This window comes from Neopsephotus bourkii, unplaced genomic scaffold, assembly GCF_033783945.1.
Source record: "Neopsephotus bourkii isolate Nb327-2 ecotype Australia unplaced genomic scaffold, CSIRO-AGI_Nbou_v1 NB_533, whole genome shotgun sequence".
Classification (NCBI taxonomy): Eukaryota; Metazoa; Chordata; class Aves; order Psittaciformes; family Psittacidae; genus Neopsephotus; species Neopsephotus bourkii.
The window spans coordinates 671,857-690,943 of record NW_026901034.1 but is presented as its reverse complement, the minus strand read 5'-3'; the positions used below and the strand labels follow the sequence as shown (position 1 = coordinate 690,943).

At 37.1% G+C, this 19,087-nt stretch overlaps 1 protein-coding gene across 6 annotated transcripts in view; it reads left to right on the top strand.

Annotated features, from left to right (window-relative positions):
* Positions 1 to 19,087, top strand: part of SNX29 (sorting nexin 29) — a 120,416-nt gene that overhangs the window by 8,152 nt on the left and 93,177 nt on the right. For all 6 annotated transcript variants that reach the window (XM_061350641.1, XM_061350637.1, XM_061350638.1 and 3 more), the window contains exons 5-13: positions 683 to 863; positions 1,931 to 2,001; positions 2,755 to 3,003; positions 4,875 to 5,244; positions 5,913 to 6,031; positions 8,676 to 8,754; positions 9,253 to 9,335; positions 17,257 to 17,320; positions 18,569 to 18,697. In XM_061350641.1, coding sequence (XP_061206625.1) covers positions 683 to 863; positions 1,931 to 2,001; positions 2,755 to 3,003; positions 4,875 to 5,244; positions 5,913 to 6,031; positions 8,676 to 8,754; positions 9,253 to 9,335; positions 17,257 to 17,320; positions 18,569 to 18,697 — 1,345 coding nt within the window. The remainder of the gene's footprint in view (positions 1 to 682; positions 864 to 1,930; positions 2,002 to 2,754; positions 3,004 to 4,874; positions 5,245 to 5,912; positions 6,032 to 8,675; positions 8,755 to 9,252; positions 9,336 to 17,256; positions 17,321 to 18,568; positions 18,698 to 19,087) is intronic.

The following is a 19,087-nucleotide window of genomic DNA, read 5'->3' as shown; positions in this document are numbered from 1 at the left end:
TCATGAATAGCATCTTTGGCAAATATCTTGAATTTTGATAGGGATAAAACATTTACGGTTACTGAGGTAGATTTTTGTTAGCTCCAACTGAGAAAGTTGAGGCAACTGCAAAACCCCCTTTTAATCAATATTTGGGAACAGGGCAAGGAAAGTCTATTGATGGAAGGGGGTGTTGTTGCCTTTTAAATATAACACTTTTTTTTTTTTTAATTTTTTAAAGTGACATGAATTTGTCATTTGCATGTCTGGAAATTCTAGAGCTATCTCTTCTTTTGGTCCTAGCTTCCAATATTTCACAATCAGCAGCAAGATAAAATTCTAAAGAATTCTTTTACTTTGCATAATACATTCCCAACTGATCATTAGAACCTGCTCTATGGGTGACATACTAATTTAAATGTGCTTTAAATGTGAATCCAATTTAAAGATTAAGAGTTAAATGTTAATGTGTGGTTTTTTTTTTTCAATGAGGTGAAAAGTTGTAAGTGCTTAAATAGCCCAAGTTCTGTAGAAATAAATAACCTATTTAACTGCTGAGTTGTATGAAGATGCTAACGATTCACCTTTGTTTAAAGTTATATGCCATTACCTGCTGTTTTTGGAAAATTGCATGTAAATGCATTCAGATGTGAGTTTTTTGGTGTGTTTTAAAGTATTATTATTTTTACTTTTTTTATTCCAGAACCAGTGTTCTGGTACTATGTGAAAGAAGTTCTGAATAAACATGAACTGCAGCGGTTTTACTCTCTGAAGACAATTACCACAGACATTGGTAGAGGCCGGGCCTGGTTGCGCTGTGCATTAAATGAGCATTCCCTGGAAAGATATGTTCATATGCTGCTGGCAGATAAGAATCGACTTGGGTACTGTATTTGATATCTTCGTAATGCAGGAAATATATGGACAAATGAAGTACTGAGATTAAAACAACCAACAAAAAAATACAGCTGTACTAATACAGTGTATTAATTGCTTTGCTAGCAGACCCACTTAATCTTATACTTACATTTTGTTCATTTTTGAAATTTTAGTAGCCATTAAATAGTGGCTTGTGCCTATATCAACATGTGAGCTGAAACTGGCTTCCTTCTAGCACATGAGAATGTATGCTTCTATCCTCATCTTAATTTCCATCCTCTTTCATAACTTCCTTTCCCATTCTTTCAACAGTATTTCTCACTGAGACCTTGACACCAGGCTTTGAGGTGCCCCTTTCATGCTGTTAACATTGCACACAGTTGCAGCCTTGATCTTAGCAGTTCATCAATGGCAATTGCCTGGGGCCTTTGGAGATGCTCGTCCTGTAATTGAAAAGCAGTCCAGCAATAGGTAGCTACTATATCACTTGAAACTGGTTTTGTACTGGTTTGTGAACCTAACTTCTACAGAGTTACTGAGAGTAACTTACTATGCATTGTGAAATCTTAAGGTACTTTAGATATGTGAAATGCACTTCAGTTCACAGTTAACTGAATCCCGCTTTTCATAGGAACATCTTCAGCTTCTCTTCTTTTTGAAAAGTTGGGGTATCTTCCTTTTTTGATGAGCTTGATCAAGTCCAGCGGATTCAGCAGAAATATGTTCTTTTCATTTGGCTTAGTAATTACAGTCAACTGTAGTTATTTAAGACCTATATGTGCAGTATAGCAATAGGTGTAGAGAAATATTGTGACTGCTAATGTAGAATGAACCTCCTTGCCCTTTGTGGCTGTTTTGTCCATGTAGAAATGCAGAAATAAAAATGAAGATAAAGTACTATGTAGCATGTCTTTGATAACTGTTCAGTTTCCTCTATTTCAGAACTCCAGGACATATAATTTATTCTATTGGGGTACTCACACTTATTTTTCAGAGTTTTCTTGTCTTTTAGAAGTGGAAAGCATGTTAATACAGGACTACATATTCTCTTATTTTCCATTTCAAATTGTAGTGTCTTCTATGAAGACTGGTCTTTTATGATGGATGAAGAACGTTCTAGTATGATTCCTACCATGGCAGCTGGTAAGACTTTCTCTAAAATGCTACTGCTCTTCATTTTGGAATGTTATATCTGTTTCTGGTTGTGGGGAGCATCTCTCAAGTGCTCTTTGCTTACGTGGAGCATGTGTGTCAGGTGCAGATTCAGGGTGAATGCTAGTTTATGCTATGAATTGATGAACTGTTAAAATACTGGATCTGTCCTTCCTACAGTTCAAAAGACTTTCACAGAAGTTTTCTAACTTCATCAGTCAAGGCTAGCTTCTTTTAGAAACCTAGTGCAATTTCGAGAAAACAAAATTTGTCATATATATATGGACTTAATATAGTAAGAGCCAAATTATAGGTAAATACATGAAAGGAGAATAAGAGTAGGAATAATAGTAGAGAATTGACCACAGAGGTGATGCATTATTACCATGTACAATCCTTTTCTCAGATACGTGGTCACCAACAAATACTTAAGTTGCAGTGAAATGAGTTTAAATAGAAGATTATAAATAAATGTGTTCACAGTATTTACTGCTTATTTAATGTGCAGCTGAACAGCCGTCAAGATAAATTCAGAACTGATGGCATCAGCTTGAATATGATCTAAAAAAGAATGAATGATACGTGACAGAATAAGAATTTGTGCATGATGAACTGTGGGAAACTTGGGGGAAGAAATGTTTTACATGTCATAGCTTTGTTAATTCTTAGGTTCTATCTTCATAACTTTTGTATGAAGTATATAGTGAGCTTTTGGTCTTATTTTTCCCTTTCTTTTCTGTGCAGGTCTGAACTCCATTCTTTTTGCAATCAACATTGACAATAAGGACTTAAATGGACAGAGCAAATGCACACCCACCGTGTCTGATTTGTTAAAGGAATCAACGCAGAATGTGACCTCATTGTTGAAAGAATCCACCCAGGGTGTTAGCAGCCTTCTTAGAGAGATCACGGCATCATCTGCTGTCTCGATTCTAATAAAACCTGATCAGGACACTGACCCACTTCCTGTTCTCTCAAAGAGTGTAAATGCTGGTAAGCATTTTTGCAACGTTTGTCTCATTCAGCAGCTCTATAAAATTCTCAAGTGTGTTAAAATAACTTTTCCAGTTAAATTTAATGCGCGATTATGGAACAAAAGCCTGAAGTGCATTACACATGAGAAGTATTTGAGTGTTTTATCTCGCTTGTGTCACTGTGAGAGGGAAGCTAAACTATATCATTGGTAAAGTGCTTTGCTTGCGACCTGAATTTCAATTTCTTATTAATGAGATAATGCCTTGCAGCTTCTCGTGTCATGATTTTTCATTATTAATATGTTTTCTTCTGGCACTTTTATCATTCAGAAATGCACTGCTATATATCTGTTGGTATATATCAGATAAAAATAATAGCTTATAATCTTCTTCAAGCAGCACCCATGTTTACAGTCTGAATTTCTCTATGAAACAGGTAATTACCACAGATGAAAACTTACACACACTTTATACTTTGACGTATGTTAGTGTTGCAACCAGTTCGTAGGGTGTTAGTTACTAACAAAGACCCAAAGTCTTAATCTTTTATAATTAAGCAAAATGTGGCATTCATTATACATTTTCATTTCCAAAAATAGCAGAGGAATATTTTATCATCTTTATTTCCAGAAGCTGAGCTGGAGGAATATTTTGCTTTATTAAGGTACAGAGTGTTTTTCAATTGGGAAGCAAGGTTTAAGTTTAGGCTTTAAATTGTTTTGAGAAAAAAGAAGGAACACCACATGAGAATGCTGTCTGCTAGGGATAGAACTTGAGATAAAATCTATTTCTTATTGGTATTTAAAAGAGACTTTGTCTCAAACCAAACTTGTGGTAAAGTTTTTATTGTTTCCCACTTTAAGTGAGCATAAAATAGTAGCTAATACTTGACTTGGGATAACTTCATAAGTATAAAACAGTCTTGCAAGATGAAACACCAGAATAACTGACAATATTCTGTGCATGACTCTACAACATAATGTACATGTAATGTACAACTTACAATAAAAGTTCACTTTGAAAACATTGGGTTTGTTCAAATGCCAATATATGTTACATGCTAGAGCAAGTCAGCTGTTCTCATTAAAGTCTATGTTCTTTGCTGGAATTCTGTTTGCATCCAGAATGGGTTTTAACATCCTCTAACTCTTAGAGATACGTTAATATGTTTTGTGGATGTAATAGCTAGACTTGAATTAAAACAGTTGAGTCCCAATGTGAGTGCTTGGTGAGTACATTTCTGGTATTTCTTAGAGGTCTTCAACTTTGCAAGACCACTCAGCCTTGTGTGCACATCAGAGTCAGTGTGGAGAGGTAATCATTCAAAAGTAAGTGCTGTCAAGGCACAGGTGTGATGTATTTGAGAGGATTTCAGTGTATTTCCAGAGCAAGAGCCAATTACCCATTGAGGGATCAAGTTCAGTTTCTCTTTCTCAAGACTTGACTGCTCAGTTTCCAAAATACAGGCAAAAAATATATTTACTTGATTGCAGACTGGTTGGATTTTGTGTTGTGAGTTTGTTCTTTTTAATTCTTCACAGAAGTTTTGTGTTTTCTGTATTGTGTACTCAGACACTCCAGTGTACACTAACCATATTCCTTGGGAGAAAGGGACAGGAAGCCAACTACAATTTTAAATGTAATTTTATAAGCTTGTTGAAATTTTTCCCAGTTCTAATTGAATGCTGTTAGGAATGCACTTCTGAAATGTCTTCTGAATTACGTAAGGCATATAAAATAAAGATGGTAGTTAGAGACTTAAAAGCTGATGTGTATGGAGTGATAATGAAAGACCTCATAGATCTAAGAGGCTTTTTCTTCTTTTAGAAGAAGAAAACAAGTGTATTGCATTCTCTTTCTAAATTATGTAAACCTTTATATTGCTGCTAGATTTGAAATGTAAAAAAGACAGAAAAAAGAAGAAGAGAGTGACTAATATTATCTCATTTGATGAAGAGGAAGATGACCACAATTTGGGGGATGCAACAAAGACTCTGATTATAGGGGAAAGTTCAGAGGAGAGTGTAGACAGACCTTCAGTTTTTGCATCACCCTCATCTGAAAGCATTCTTGGGAAGAGTTTGAATGGGAGTGAAAGTAACCATTCGTGGAAGAGCAATTCCATGTTCCTGAATGGAGAATGTGAATACCAGAAACTAGATGTTAAGAGCATTGATGATGAAGATGCAGATGAAGATGAGCTGTATAGGAAATCATTAGGAAATAAAGACACAGAAGGGGAAACAGAAGCTTCTGAAAAGTAAGTAACTTTGCAGGAGCCATTTTCCCCACTCCCTTCCTCCTTCCTTCATAAGTACTGTGTGACTCCATGAGATCCGTGTGATTGAACTATAGGTTTTCTCAGACACCTTCACCCCTTCCTTTATCTTCTTTCCCCTTGTTTAAACCATTTGGGCATTGTGGTGATGGTACTTTGCTTCTGAGTTCCACTGAAAACCAAACTGTCTCGATTTCAGACTTGGTCTCCTTGAAATTCTTAGTTGCTGAAATTATTGCATCATATACCCGTGCTATAATTCTGGCCTATTTGAAATGTTCTTATTCTTAATATGGTTATGAATTCTATTTTGGCTTCACAGTAAACCCATGTATTTTGAACAAAGTAAGCCTGTTATCATCAGAGCAGATAATTAAACAAGACAAGACGAAACACAAATGAGGGAAAAAGAAATAATTTTAGTTACTAGGATGACCTCTCGATTTCTGACAGAAATCCCTCTGGAGAAAAAGAACTTCCTGTCTCACCTTTGAAATAATCTGATCTTGAATAAGTTTGTCTTAAACAAGAAATTGGCAGGTAGATTGAAATAAAGATTTTTCTGGCAGTGATATATCTGAAAGAAATCAAAGCATTGTGAACATGAACACTGACTGTATAAACAGGTTGTTCTGTTGGTTTAAATCTAGGCCTCATGAACTAGGCACATGCAGCTCTCAGATATGCAGTTGGAGTCCTCTGCAGGTCCTGAATGATGATTCAGATGTTCTGTTTCCTGTCAGTGCTGTTGGCTCTTACTCCCAAACAGGTATATATTTTAATTTACCAAATTTCAGCAACTTTATAACAGAATATTTAATATGGGGTAATGGTAAGAAATAACAGAATTGTAAGGGCATAGGATGTATTGCACAGTTGAGATGGGAGGTTCAATTAAAGTTTATTCTAAATCTGAATGAGAGTTCTCCATTGAAGTAGATATTTAGTTGAGGATTTGTCTGTGTCAAAATAGACCAGAATTTTGTTGGGATTAAGGCATGGTCTTGTTTTTTACTAATGTTTAGCATGGTTGACTAAAAAGTGTCCTGACTTGTTTTCTAGATACCACTAAGCTGGAATAAGCTGCAAATGTGTTTGGGACTTTGAATTCAAATTAATCTAGACAGATTGGAGAAAGTATCTAATATTGGATGCAGTTCAATAGAAGCTGTTACCTGTTTATATACAGGATGACAAATGATTGGCTAGGAAATACATCTTTGGAAAAGGATGTGGGAATCATGGAGTGGTTTGGGTTGGAAGGGACCTTAAAGCTCACCCAGTTCCAACCCCCTGCCACAGGCAAGGACACCTTCCAGTAGAAGAGATTGCTCCAAGCCTCATCCAACCTGGCCTTGAACACTGCCAGGGATGGGGCAGCCACAGCTTCTCTGGGCACCCTGTGCCAGCACCTCAGCACCTTCACAGGGAAGAGCTTCTGCCTAAGAGTTCACCTCTGTCTCCCCGCTGTTAGTTTAAAGCCATTCCACCTTGTCCTGTCACTGCAGGCTGTGGTAAAGTGTCTCTCTCCATCTTTCTTATAAGACCCCTTAAAGAACTGAAAGGTCACAGTTAGGTCTCCCCAGACTCTTCTTCACGCTGAACAAGCCCAGCTCTCTCAGCCTATCTCCAGAGCAGAGCTGCTCCAGCCCTTGCAGCATGTTCATAGATGCAAAGACCTCAGCCATGCTTAGTTTTTTGCTTAGCGCAGGGTAGGATTGGTTTCTGGAGCTGTGCGTGCCAATTGCTGCCTCATATGTGTATTTCATCCACCAGCATCCTCTGGTTGTTTTCTGCAGGAGACCCACTAATTACAGTGGGTCACAAGCTGGCAGTGAATTAGCAGTGATGTGCTTCCCACACTTCATACAGATATGCATAAATGAAAGTATCGTTTATAAATCAATGCTCAGTTGGCTCTGATGATGCAGTTTGAGGTATTGCACCTCAAGAATGATGCAGACCATTCAGTGAAAATCTTGAAGCAAGCAATGAAGATAGTCAAAGGTATGGAAAAGAAGAGCTGGTGCTTTTACAGCATCTGTATTGCTACCAAAGACAAACAAAAAACTTCCACCATTCCCCACATCCACTTTCACCAGTTGACATTTTGCTAGCTGTTCGTAAGAATATTGCTTTTATCAAACTTTGGCTATGTATTCTTACTTCAGGAACTACTTAAGAATGTCTTATTGGTATTAAAACAATGTTTTAATGATAAGATTTTTCACATTTTTTGCATGTGTTATATATGCTCAGAGTTTAAATAGACTGTTAATAGAAAAGTGTAATTCAGTCCTGTAAGCTTGGTGATGAAAATAATGTGAATGTCACATAATGCTGTGCTGCTCTCTGCCAAAATGCCAGTGGATCAAAAAAAAAAAAAAAAGAAAATACATTTTCTTTTCTACTTCTTTTTTGTACTTCCACTTTTGTACTTCCATTTTTCTTTTCCAGTTTGTGAAGGACTGGATGTAGAAAACATGTAGTTTGTGGCATTGTATTAAATATTATACAGAAATGGTTAGAAAAGGTCCATAGATTTACAAGGGTTTGCTGATTGCAGCAGTTTGAAATCTGAAACACAAGTAAATGTTCCTGTTTCTGGGGGTGGGTATACTGTGGAGTGGGAACTCGCATTAACTTTTTCCCTTTAATTTTTGATTCTTATGTTCTGGGCTGTTTTAGCTCATGCTTTTAGGGTACTTTTGTGGTAACTTTGTAACCCTTAAATAGTAAGATGCGGGAAACATCAGTGAAATGTGTTTTTTTGTTTCTTTCCACCTGAGCTACCTTAGTAACGGGCCCAGTGATGTGTATGCTTTGATCCTGACAGTTGTGAATCTGTGGACAGATGCATATTATCCATGCTTTTTAAAAAACATCTAATCTGTCTGATTCCTGATGTTTGGTACCTGGGCTTAAAGAACCGTGGAAAAGCATGGTGCTCTGTAAGGCATGCATAAGTGACTGGTGTCTGCACAGGTTTTAACGTATGGGGGACTAACCACACATCCTTTTCCTGCAAGTCACAAACAGATTCGTAATGAGTGTCAGATGCCATGTAGTTGTTAAGCTCCTGAGACTTGCAAAAATCCTTCAGTAAGGAGTCACTTCCTAGCTTTGCAGCATTATTTTCAGTGTAAAATATACATCCAAGTTAAAACTTGGGAATTGTGCAATACTACTTCTTTTCCAAACTGAAACTGTGTTCCTAAGGGACTTTACAATCCTGCTGGCATTTGGGGTGAATGTGCAGAAGCCAACCTTGGAGAAAGAATTTAAAGTGTTTAAAAGCTTTAGTAAAGTGAGTATTGCTAGCTAAAAATTTAACTTCCTTCTGGTTTTGTTTTTGGTCTAGTTTTTAAGTGCTGTTAGCTGAAGAAAGCTAATGTTTGTGTATTCTACTCTAGATAACTTGGAGAATGGAGAGGGACATGAACATGTTCATACAGTAGAACTGGTTCCAAGAAGGTCTGATCTTCCTTACAGGTACGTTTCATATATGTTTTCCTTAAATGAAAAATTTTCACTCTGTAGCTGCCAACTTCTTACTGTTCCCTAATGCGTAGCTACCCAGTGCTGGGAAGCAGACTGTCCCTCAGGGTACTTTCTGCAAATGCTTGGAAAGACTAATGCAAAAGCCTATATCCCTTTATGCAGTTTCGTATATTGAACTTTTCCTAATTATCTTGAAGTCACATACTCATGTCAAGTAACAGGTAGACTCACCATCCTGGCTTTGAAAATAGGTTTTTTTTGTTGATTCTTGTCGTTTTTTTACTGTATTCTTTGTGGACTTTTGATGTGGATTTTTTGTGTGTGTATTCTTAAATCAGACACACAACAAATACGTTAAAGGATAATTATATAAAAGTTGATTAAATATGGTTGAATATGATGATAATTATAGTTTCTGGAATTCTTTTCTACGTTTTGAATTCAGGATTTTGTTTTCATTTATTGATGAAATTGTACTTTTATGACTAGAGCGGAAGTCAGTCCTCCAGCTCAAGTGAATACTTTAAGCAATATGTTGCCTTCAGCCACTGTGCCAGAATCCATGACAATTAGTAAGTACTACCTTGATATATCTAGATTGCTGGAATTAACTTTGTCATTCTCAATACGTATTTTGTTTCAGTAAGATCTGTTCAGAGAGGCATACAGCACTTCATTCCTGATATGCTGGCCATACTAGAAATGACTGCTCTAAAACGATTCTTGAATTGGCAGATCCCAGGTTATTGTTCATTGCAGCTGGTGTGACATTAGATTCTCTTTCCCCAGAAAAGTTGATGTCATCCTTATACTAGATGTGGCTTGAGTACTTAAATGAACAATAATTATTAAATTCCATTAACATCTTTAGATCTCTGCAAGCTCTGAAAACACATGGTTGGTTCTGATCTGATCTTACTCATTTTGCCTGCTTTCATTAATGCTTAGTCAGAAAAAAGCCTGAAACCAACAAACCCAGAACTCCTTTTGTGTACATTCTGTATGTGGTTTTGATACGGAAATCTGCTGCAAACATAAATGTGGGCTTTCATAATCAAAGTTCAGTTAAGATTAAGGTTAGAGTACAGTCGTATTTTCAGTGGTGTTAAGAGTTGAGCTGGACAGGATGAAATAGCCTTTGCTGTAGAAGGATATTAGTAGAAGCACAGGCAGTTTGCTTACCCCATTTTTAGGCGTTTTTTTCTTCACAAAAACTTGTAGAAGAAAGATTTAGTTCTTAAACTGACTAGCATGTAAGTCAGTATGGTTTTATTTTCCTCACTGTACAGGAAATTTGTAGATGAACTGGTGGATATGGCTTTGTTCCTAAAGCTCTGGGGTATGTGTGTTCCTTTTTCTTAATTTAAATATGTACAGTTTCAAATTATGACATTTGGGAATGTAGAAGTGATGCAGCCAGGATTGTTTTCTGAAATTGATTTATGAAATCATCAGAATGAATGAACCCTTACGATACTGTAATTTCATGTTCTAATGTCATGTTCAAATGATATCTGTGTCAATGTGTGTTAAAGGGGGTAGACCATGCACTTTCACCGGGTACTGTTTTAGGCTCTGGCCTGCGTCTGCTGAGAGAGCATTACCAAGTACTTTATGAAGGGGAATAGCTAGTTTGAGACTTTTAAGTGACACAGTTGAATGTTGTAGATGTGTAGATTGTTGATAGTTACTGTGATACTTTGGTCACTTGGATATTCTCTGCTCATACGATTACTGCAGTATCCTTTCATTCTTACATTATTTTTTTTTTCTGAGTAATAAAATTTTACTGAGAAAGTTTCCGATTTTACTGCACTCTATTACTGCTGTTGTTGTTTGTCAGTGTAGTAAGTACCAGCAGGGGCCGCAATTGGTCTCCTTTAGTTGCTCAGTTCCGATGTGTAGTTGACAGCTATAAAATAGAAAGTAAATCTTGTGATTTTCAATTCTTGATACTTAGCAATTTCTAAATGAAAAGAACCACAGGATCAACAGAAGCATGCATGCTACCATCAGTTTCCCATTTCAGAGAAGGTTTTGGTGGCAGGAAGGGGGGGGGAGTATGTGAAAACAATTCCAAAACCAGTGAAATGCTTAGTAAATAATCTAATTGTCATCAGAACCAAAATTCAGCTGACTGTTCGTATAAATTAATGCCTTTAAAGCAGCTGATCCCAGATACATTCAATAATAACGCCTTTCTCAAGTTCATTGTTACTGCTTGCAGATCCCCTGGGCAGCAGGAATTCAGTGCTGTGATAAAGCCAGATACTGAAGCTCTTTTTTTCTATTGCAATTAGAGGAAGAATTATTAAATGGTGAGGCTTAGAGCCTGGTTGCATAGCAACTAATTCTAACAGATCAGAGAAGAAAAATGGGATGCAATAGTGCAGGGAGAAAAGCTGCAAGTCTCCAGTGACTGGATTTTTGTGCTTCTTGCTTCTGCAGACAACGCCCGAAATGAAATTTTGGGTGCTTAATCTATTCTTTTCCTTCTTCCTTTCCGACTTAATAGCACAGTACTAACCCTTGCTTGGTTCTTTTGACATGCAGGCCAGAAAATTGTGTTCTGAGAAGCTGTAATTTAGAATTTCTGCCATTTTGAATGATCTTCCTAACTATATGTCAACACATTTGTCATGTAGAGGTCAACTTGGCAGGAGATAGAGCTCAAAAAATACTAATAACACTCGAGAGAAATCCTCATCTGCAGAGTTAGGGTTCCACTGAGAATCGAAGACATCCCTTGAAACCTCACCCTACTTTACAGATCGTTCTGTAAATTTATTAACAATTTTATTAACAAGTTTGTCAGAAGTTTTGTATTTATGTGCCTATTCCATGTCATTTTCCAGTATTTAAAACATTGAAACATCGCATTTACCTTGTCATACTTGAATCACAAACAACTTTATCTTCTCCAATTATTGTCATTGGAAGATTGTATTTTCAGCATTTTTTGCACCATCAGAATAATCTGTCCTACCAGCACAAGTCTCTCAATTTTGTTTTTGCGGTGGAAAAAAGGGAAGTTCCAAAACTTTTATTTTAGAAAGATGCTACTTGTGTCCTTCTTTAGAAGGTTCTTTGAGTATAGTGCTGTTTTTAGTAAATAAGTGGGAATTTATTTTTTCCACTATAATTTCCCTCAGATTTCAAAGTTGGGTTTAACCACAAAGGTTAGCAAAGGGTGTAGTGTTGTACATCATTCTCTATTTTTTCATATGTTCTGGAAAAAGCCTCCACTGTTTTCATGATCACTGAATAACTTTACTGGATAATGAAACCTACATATCATATTTTGATCTTGGTACGTAGGTAAATAAGGTGTATGTTTTTTGTACTTTGTCCTCTAAATAGCTTCTGACATGTTTTGTAACTTGGTTGCCACCACTTCCTGACAGCTACTAAATTTCTGAGACTTCTCTGAAAGAGAACTGTGGAAAGAGGGTGTATAAATTTAATCACTGAGAAAAAATCTGCAGTTCATCTTACGGACTTCTATTTTTCATCAGGACCCTACTAAACAGTACAATGCCAGACCTGTGTTGTCTAATTTGTTTCCTACTATGATTTGCCTTAATAATAGTAACATGACAGGATAATATTTGCAGAATCTTGGGGCACTAAATAAACCCTTAATATCCAGTGTTCACACAGGCATGTCTTTAAAGGTCAGACTTCTGATTTAAGATGTAGATCATCTGTTGGAAGTTTATTTGTTTCTGAAAATATCTGTGTAAATTTGCACTGTGGAAAATAAACCCAAAAAGTCATTCCTGTAGCCTGTTCCCAGCCCACCCTGCTATTCCATCTGCAGGATTGCAGGGGAGTGCTGCATGACCTTGTGTACAAGAGAGATGATTTCACTTACAGCTCAGTCTTCATAACAGGTGATTGCAAATCAGGCTTTTCCAATCTTAACAGCAGAAGAGTTGTTAAACTTAGGACTTTTCTGGAGGTTGCTGGTAAGTTGGCAGGTGTTTCTTAAAGCATGGCATTTCTGTATGTATTTCATGCTCTGAACGGGACCTTACAAAAGCTTTATAGGAGTTAGACTTTTGCACATAGTATGCAAGGAAATTAAAAAAGGTTTTAGAGGAAATATCTGCTTTATTAGCAGTTAGGCACTACAGATTAATTTCCACAATAAAAGGTAGTTTTGGGGTTTTAAAAAGTGAAGTTTAATATGAATGATGTAATTTGCATATTCCTTCATTTTTTTATCAGTAAAAAAACCCCAAACCATAAAAAAGAGCTGGTTTGGAATTACTGGTTTGCACATGGAAGTTGTTGCAAAAGTAACTCTTAAGATGACACAATTTTCAAGACTTTACTAGGGATCTTCTTGTATCTGTCTTTATGAAACTCTGATTATCATATTAATTTTGAAATATGCTGGTATTGAATGCCAGTTGTTAATAGCAGTAGTATATCTCTTTCTGTTAGTGTTACTTTACAGACTGTAATTGACATCAAGCACAAAGCAGTTCAGAAATAGGACATGAATGAGTTTTCTGAAGTGGGTTGACCTGGCCATCCTCTCACTGTTACTTAGAAAGGAGGTGGAGAAGGATTGAGGTTGCAAAGTCCAGAAGTAAAAAAAAATGCCCAGTGTATGGTTGCTGCCACAACACTGATTTTTAAGGTTTTATTGATTTAGTCCTTTTTCTAATGCACACAATGAATGAGACATAAGTCTGCTGAAAAAATAGGTTATGATCATGCACTCATCTGAGAGGCAAGTACGACATAGGCAAAAGCTGAGGAACTGGATGTTCTGGTAGATCTGAAGTGAACCTGCCGTGGTGCATGGCACTGGATTCAGTTTGTTTGCATTCAGCTGACTTTTCTAACATGCTACTAGAAGTTTTCAAGAAGCATAAATGAGAGTAAGAAATTACGATATTTTTTTCTGGTTTGAATGTTATGCCTGAATTAAATACGGAGCTGCACTTTCAGTTACATTGTTAACTTGCATCAGAAGACGATGAAATACAAGTTTTTGATTTATTTTTTTTCTTTGTATCTCTTCATTTGATTACACAAGTGAATGTTTGACTCCATTATATTTAAGGTAGATGGTGAGGTTAAAGAGGTGTTGAAAAACTGTATAGTTCTTGTGTTTGTTTTGAGTAATTGGTGGAAAATATGACTGCTTAATACTCACCACTTCAAGAAGAAATAGCATAGGTACAGCAATAAAGCAAAAGCACTGCTAGGGTAAGCAGAGGCTGCACAAGCTTCCTTAGCCTGGGCTGTGTTTGTGTTGATGCTTTCTTCCACATCTCCACTGCTATATGTAGTTGAACTGAACTAAACTAATAAGAAGTACTGAGTATGAAGTCTGTTTCCTTTTTTGGTCCTAAATTAAGCACTACTTTTTGTGATAATGCAATGTTGAGTTTCTTCTTTCCTGTGTCACTACAGTACTGTCTATTCCATAACTCTCAGAAAATATTAGGCAAATAGAAATAAAAAGCATTTTAATGTCTTTTATTTCTTCTCCTTTTAAGCCAGCCATGGTGATTAACAGAATTTTGCTTTCATGGTCTGCTTTCTTGTGTGTGTGTTGGAGAGGAGAGGGAGAGAAAATAGGATTTCAGTTCTACTCATGCAGAAGATGCTGGATGGAATGAGGGAAAGAAGAGTAAGTTGTTAGGCAAGTTAAGGTTATGCTTTGAATAGGCTGGTAAAATTGGAAAAATGGAGACAATTTATAATGGCTTCACTGTTGAAGTGCTAATAAATCAGGGCACATTTAAACAGACTGAGTATGCATACGGGCAATTATTGTAGAGCAGTCACCCCAGCATAGGTGCAGAGCCAGAAATACCATCACTTGTCTCAGTAGCAATGGCTTTAATTTCTTTAGAGTCAGAGAAATAACAGCAACTAACTCAGACTGCACAATATCATATTTTAATGACATTATTCAAATGTTTAAAATATAATTGACTTGATGCTTTCTTGAGGAAGATTCTGAATTCAGCTTTTTATTTTATTAGTGTTACTGTATTCAGGGCTCACTACGGATGTGTTTTGCTTGTGTTGTACACTTGTAGAAGGCTTGAACACTTAGCATTCTATTTTGTGCATCTTTTGAACAAGTTTTTATTTCACAGATAGGCTGATGGATTGTGGTCCACTTTCACAACACTCGTATTATTTTTTTGTGACTGTTACAGCCCACCTATTTTCCACTGCCAAAAAATCGCACCAGCAAACCACAATATAACACAACCAAAAAAAACCCCTCAAACCCCCCAGCCTTTCCAGTGTGCCCTCAGAGTGGCAGTGTCTCCTCATGACCAAAAGAATACTAGTAGTGTGTTGAGTTTCATGGTCATCAAGTTTGGTATAGCTAAATATAATACTCTAAATCTCAGAATTTTGGTGGGAGTGTTGGTTGGTTGTTTTGTTTTTGGGGGTTTGTTTGTTTAATATAAATACCAGTTAATAGAAACTATTCTAGTCCATTTTTGGAAAACGGTAATGAAAATACTGTTGAGCACTGAAATGAAAATACTAAAATGAACATGGTGTATTTGGTTATATATAATCTTCCCATTTTTAAGTTTTCCTGTCATTGCTGTGTAAATTGCAGTGGTTACCTGATCACTTCAATGCAATATGAACTTTACTCTTGCCAGAAAGGGTATTCCACCTTTCATTCATCATCCTTTTTGACTAAAAAGGTGTTGTGACTGTTTTCTGCTCTGTGCCTTGTACCAGCAGTGGTACTGAACTCAACATTAAGATCACGTGGCAGCTGCTTTTCTGAAAAAGAACTCAACCAAAACCAAACCAATTTGGAGCTGGCTCAGTTTCTGCTGGGACACTGCATGTATGTGTAAGCACTAGGGCCAGAATAAGGGAGGTGGTACCAATGATGGATAAAGCAAGCTGGAACAGCCTTTATACTGCAAGCACAGCCTTAGGAAGCCTGTTTAAAGTACTCAGATAGTAATTTCTACAGGAGCTGGATATTTTTATTTTTTCAGAGAACATATAGAGAACTTGTATAAAGATGCTAAGTTACTCTAGTAATCATTCTGTCTGTGCTGAATTAATGGAGTGCGAAATCCCTCTAATGACCCACTGAAATGTTTCTCGCTAATGTCAGTTCTCAAGCGCTAGCTTGGAATGGGTAGGAAAATAATCATCATCTTTCTTCATGGCCAGAGAAGCAGAAATGTTTTGGAAAAAATCTAGCATGAAAAATTGATTGGTGATGAATGATGAATTGGATTGATCAATGTCAGGTGATAGGAGGCTCCTACCGAGTCCTGCCAGGGGGATTTGCCAGGAATGCCAGGCTGGAATTGTGGTGTCTGTACTGACTGATACATATGATTGACATGGTAGAAATGTTCATATTTCATCCACTACTAGAGTTCAGCAAACTTAATCTGGTCCACAGGGCAAAAATGTTAAGGTTTTGTTGTTGTTGTTGTTTGTGGTTTTTTTTGAACTGGCAAAAATCTCTGTAACTATAGACAGTATCAAGGAAGCAGAGACACCTTCCACTAGACCAGGTTGCTCCAAGCCCCGTCCAACCTGGCCTTGAACATTGCCAGGGGTGAGGCCTTCAGAGATTTGAAGGCCTGTTGTATTTCATGTATTCATGTAAGATCTGGAAGCCAGAATCTGTTTTAGAAGCTATTAATATTTTTCTCTAAATTTATAGTAAATAGTAATAGTGCAGCTGTACGGTTACATGGTGAAAGCTTTGTAGTAGCAGAAGGATTCGAGGTGAGGCAGTGTTTAGCTGATGTTTTTCTGCATGGTATTCGGCTACCCTGGTATAACTGTTAAACCTAACTCTAGGGAAGTCCTTAAAAGTTATAAAAGTCAGTCTTTGTTGGGAAAAAATAATCTTGGTGTAATGCCAATGTATTTTTTTTAAGGTATTTATAGCAAATGAAAAGGTTTGCATAGGAAATGGTAAGATCTTAAGGTCCTTCCAACCCTAGCTGTTCTATGATTCAAAAATCCCATAGACTTTAAGACATTCTTTAAGACTGAGTTTGAGAAGAAATGCTGTGAAGAAGCAGTGATGTTTTCTCTGTTCTGGTCTCACTGTAACAGTTGTATATCCTGTGTCTGAATTTCTAGCATAGAAAACAAGCAATTTGAAGTTAAGCAAGTAACTGCGTATCTTGTTAGTATGCAAATAGTGAAATAGTGAAAAGGTGCATTGTCCCCATATGTCTGTGATTAAAACAAAACAGCTGTAGCCACAGGCAAATTTATCAACATCTGTGTTAAAGCCAGAAGCAGCCTAGTTAGTTTTGATCAATACTTCCGTTGCTGTGTTGTATAATACCATTTTTGAAGATTGCTTAAATTAGTGATCAGATTAAGAGTGTTTTTATGTACTTTTCTAACAGCAAATGATGTTGGCATCATCTTAAGTGTGTTGCTGGATTAGTGCCACTATGTACCTGACTATACACATAGGAATTCATCTTTTTTGTCCCTTCTCTTTAGATGAACTTCGTCAAGCTATCGTGGCCATGATGAATAGAAAAGATGAACTGGAAGAACAGAATAGGTAGTTTTCTTTATCTAGTCAAGAGGGACTTAATTAAAAAATGAAAATCTGTTCTCTAGTACAAGCTGTCCTTTGTGTAAAGCTATGTGTAATCTTTATGTAATCTTTTTTATGTAGATACTCTTTTTCTGTCAGAGGTAAGCTTAATCCTTCAATATGCAGTTGTTTATACTGAAGAGTAATGTTTGCAGGTCAACCTTTTCCTTTAAATTCAAATCACATATAACTCTTTGTCTTGGGAGCTTTGCTAGTTTTGCTTTTGTAGTTTTTTAAAACCAAAACTTATAGCTAAAAGATTCTTAAGATCCCTTAAAACAGATTTCCAAGTGCGTAAAATCTTCTCCTACACATAACTCAGAAAATTGCCATTTCCTTCTGGTACAGAAGTGCTGTAGGATGGCTAACAATGTTATGCTGAAAGTGGCTGTTACTTGTGTCTTGCTGTTCACTTGGGGCAAAATGATGTAAAAATGATAAGTGGCTTATTTAAAATGGTGTCAAGCCTACTTTGTATTTATATAGCCTATTGGAACACGTGGCTAGATAAGTGAAAATACAAATGTGTTCAAGACATACTGTTGTTATGCTGTAGTAGGGCTATTTTGGTAATTTACATTTTTCTGTAGTTTAGAGTTTTTTGTTTGTTTTAGTATCGAGACTACCAGCTGATCCCCTTCTGCTGCCTCTTACCCTTACTCTCATAATTTCAAGTTACTGCTCCATTCAGTTTCATGGGTTTTTTGGCAGAAGGACCAGGTCACCATCATGCTGACCTTTGCTGTCTCATCGAAAGTTTTACAGAGGTTTTGCTCTCACTGGAGACAAGACCCCTACCTGTCTCCTGCTCTTGCCTAGTAAATACGTTGCTTATAGATTACTCCAGAGATGTACGGACTTGCACTGAAACACTGAAACCAGCTTTTAAGATGTTTCCTGTCATAAATTATTTCTTCCCGGTGGTACAGTAGATGCCATAGTAGACTGTCCTTTGGGTATATGGATGAGACAGTAACACAGGTTCACAGAGGAAGTGCTGACAACTGTTTGATTGGGTCCTTCTTCCTTTGGGTTTGATTGGGTCCTTCATATCTTTGCATAATCAAATCATGTGAATTTATTACACTGAATAATGACATTTTAAGATGATGTCGGTGGTATCATTCAGGCAACCCACTTTTTAATTCATATTCTAATTAATTACCAGGTAGTGTTAGCAGTGTTCTAACAGGGGCTGCTGCCTTCCTCCAGATCTCTGAGAAATCTGCTTGATGGAGAGATGGAGCATTCTGCAGCACTAAGACAGGAAATGGACAACTGGAGAAGGAAAGCAGCAGAGCAGGAAGAGCGACATGCCATGAAAGTCCAAGCGTTGGCACGGTAAGGAGTGCTGAAACTGTCATAAAAAGTAACAGCAGTGGAACAAGGAAATAAGAAATTCTGCATAAAGGAGAAAATTCAGGTAGTTTTCAGAAGAATGTAAGTGAACACTGGGGCCGCAAAAATGATTTTAGGGCCACAGGGATGGTCAGGGGTCTCAAGTGCATCTCTCTTACAAGCAGAGATTGCAGAAGCTGGGCCTGGTTAGTCTAGAGAAGAGCAGACTGAGAGGGGTCTCATCAATGCAGATCAGTACCTCAAAGGCAGGTGCCAGGAGGATGGTGCCAGACCCTTTTCGGTGATGTCCTGCGACAAGAAGAGGTGCAATGGTTATAAACTAAACCACAGTGAGTTTCACCACAACATGAGGAAGAACTTTCCACTGAGGGT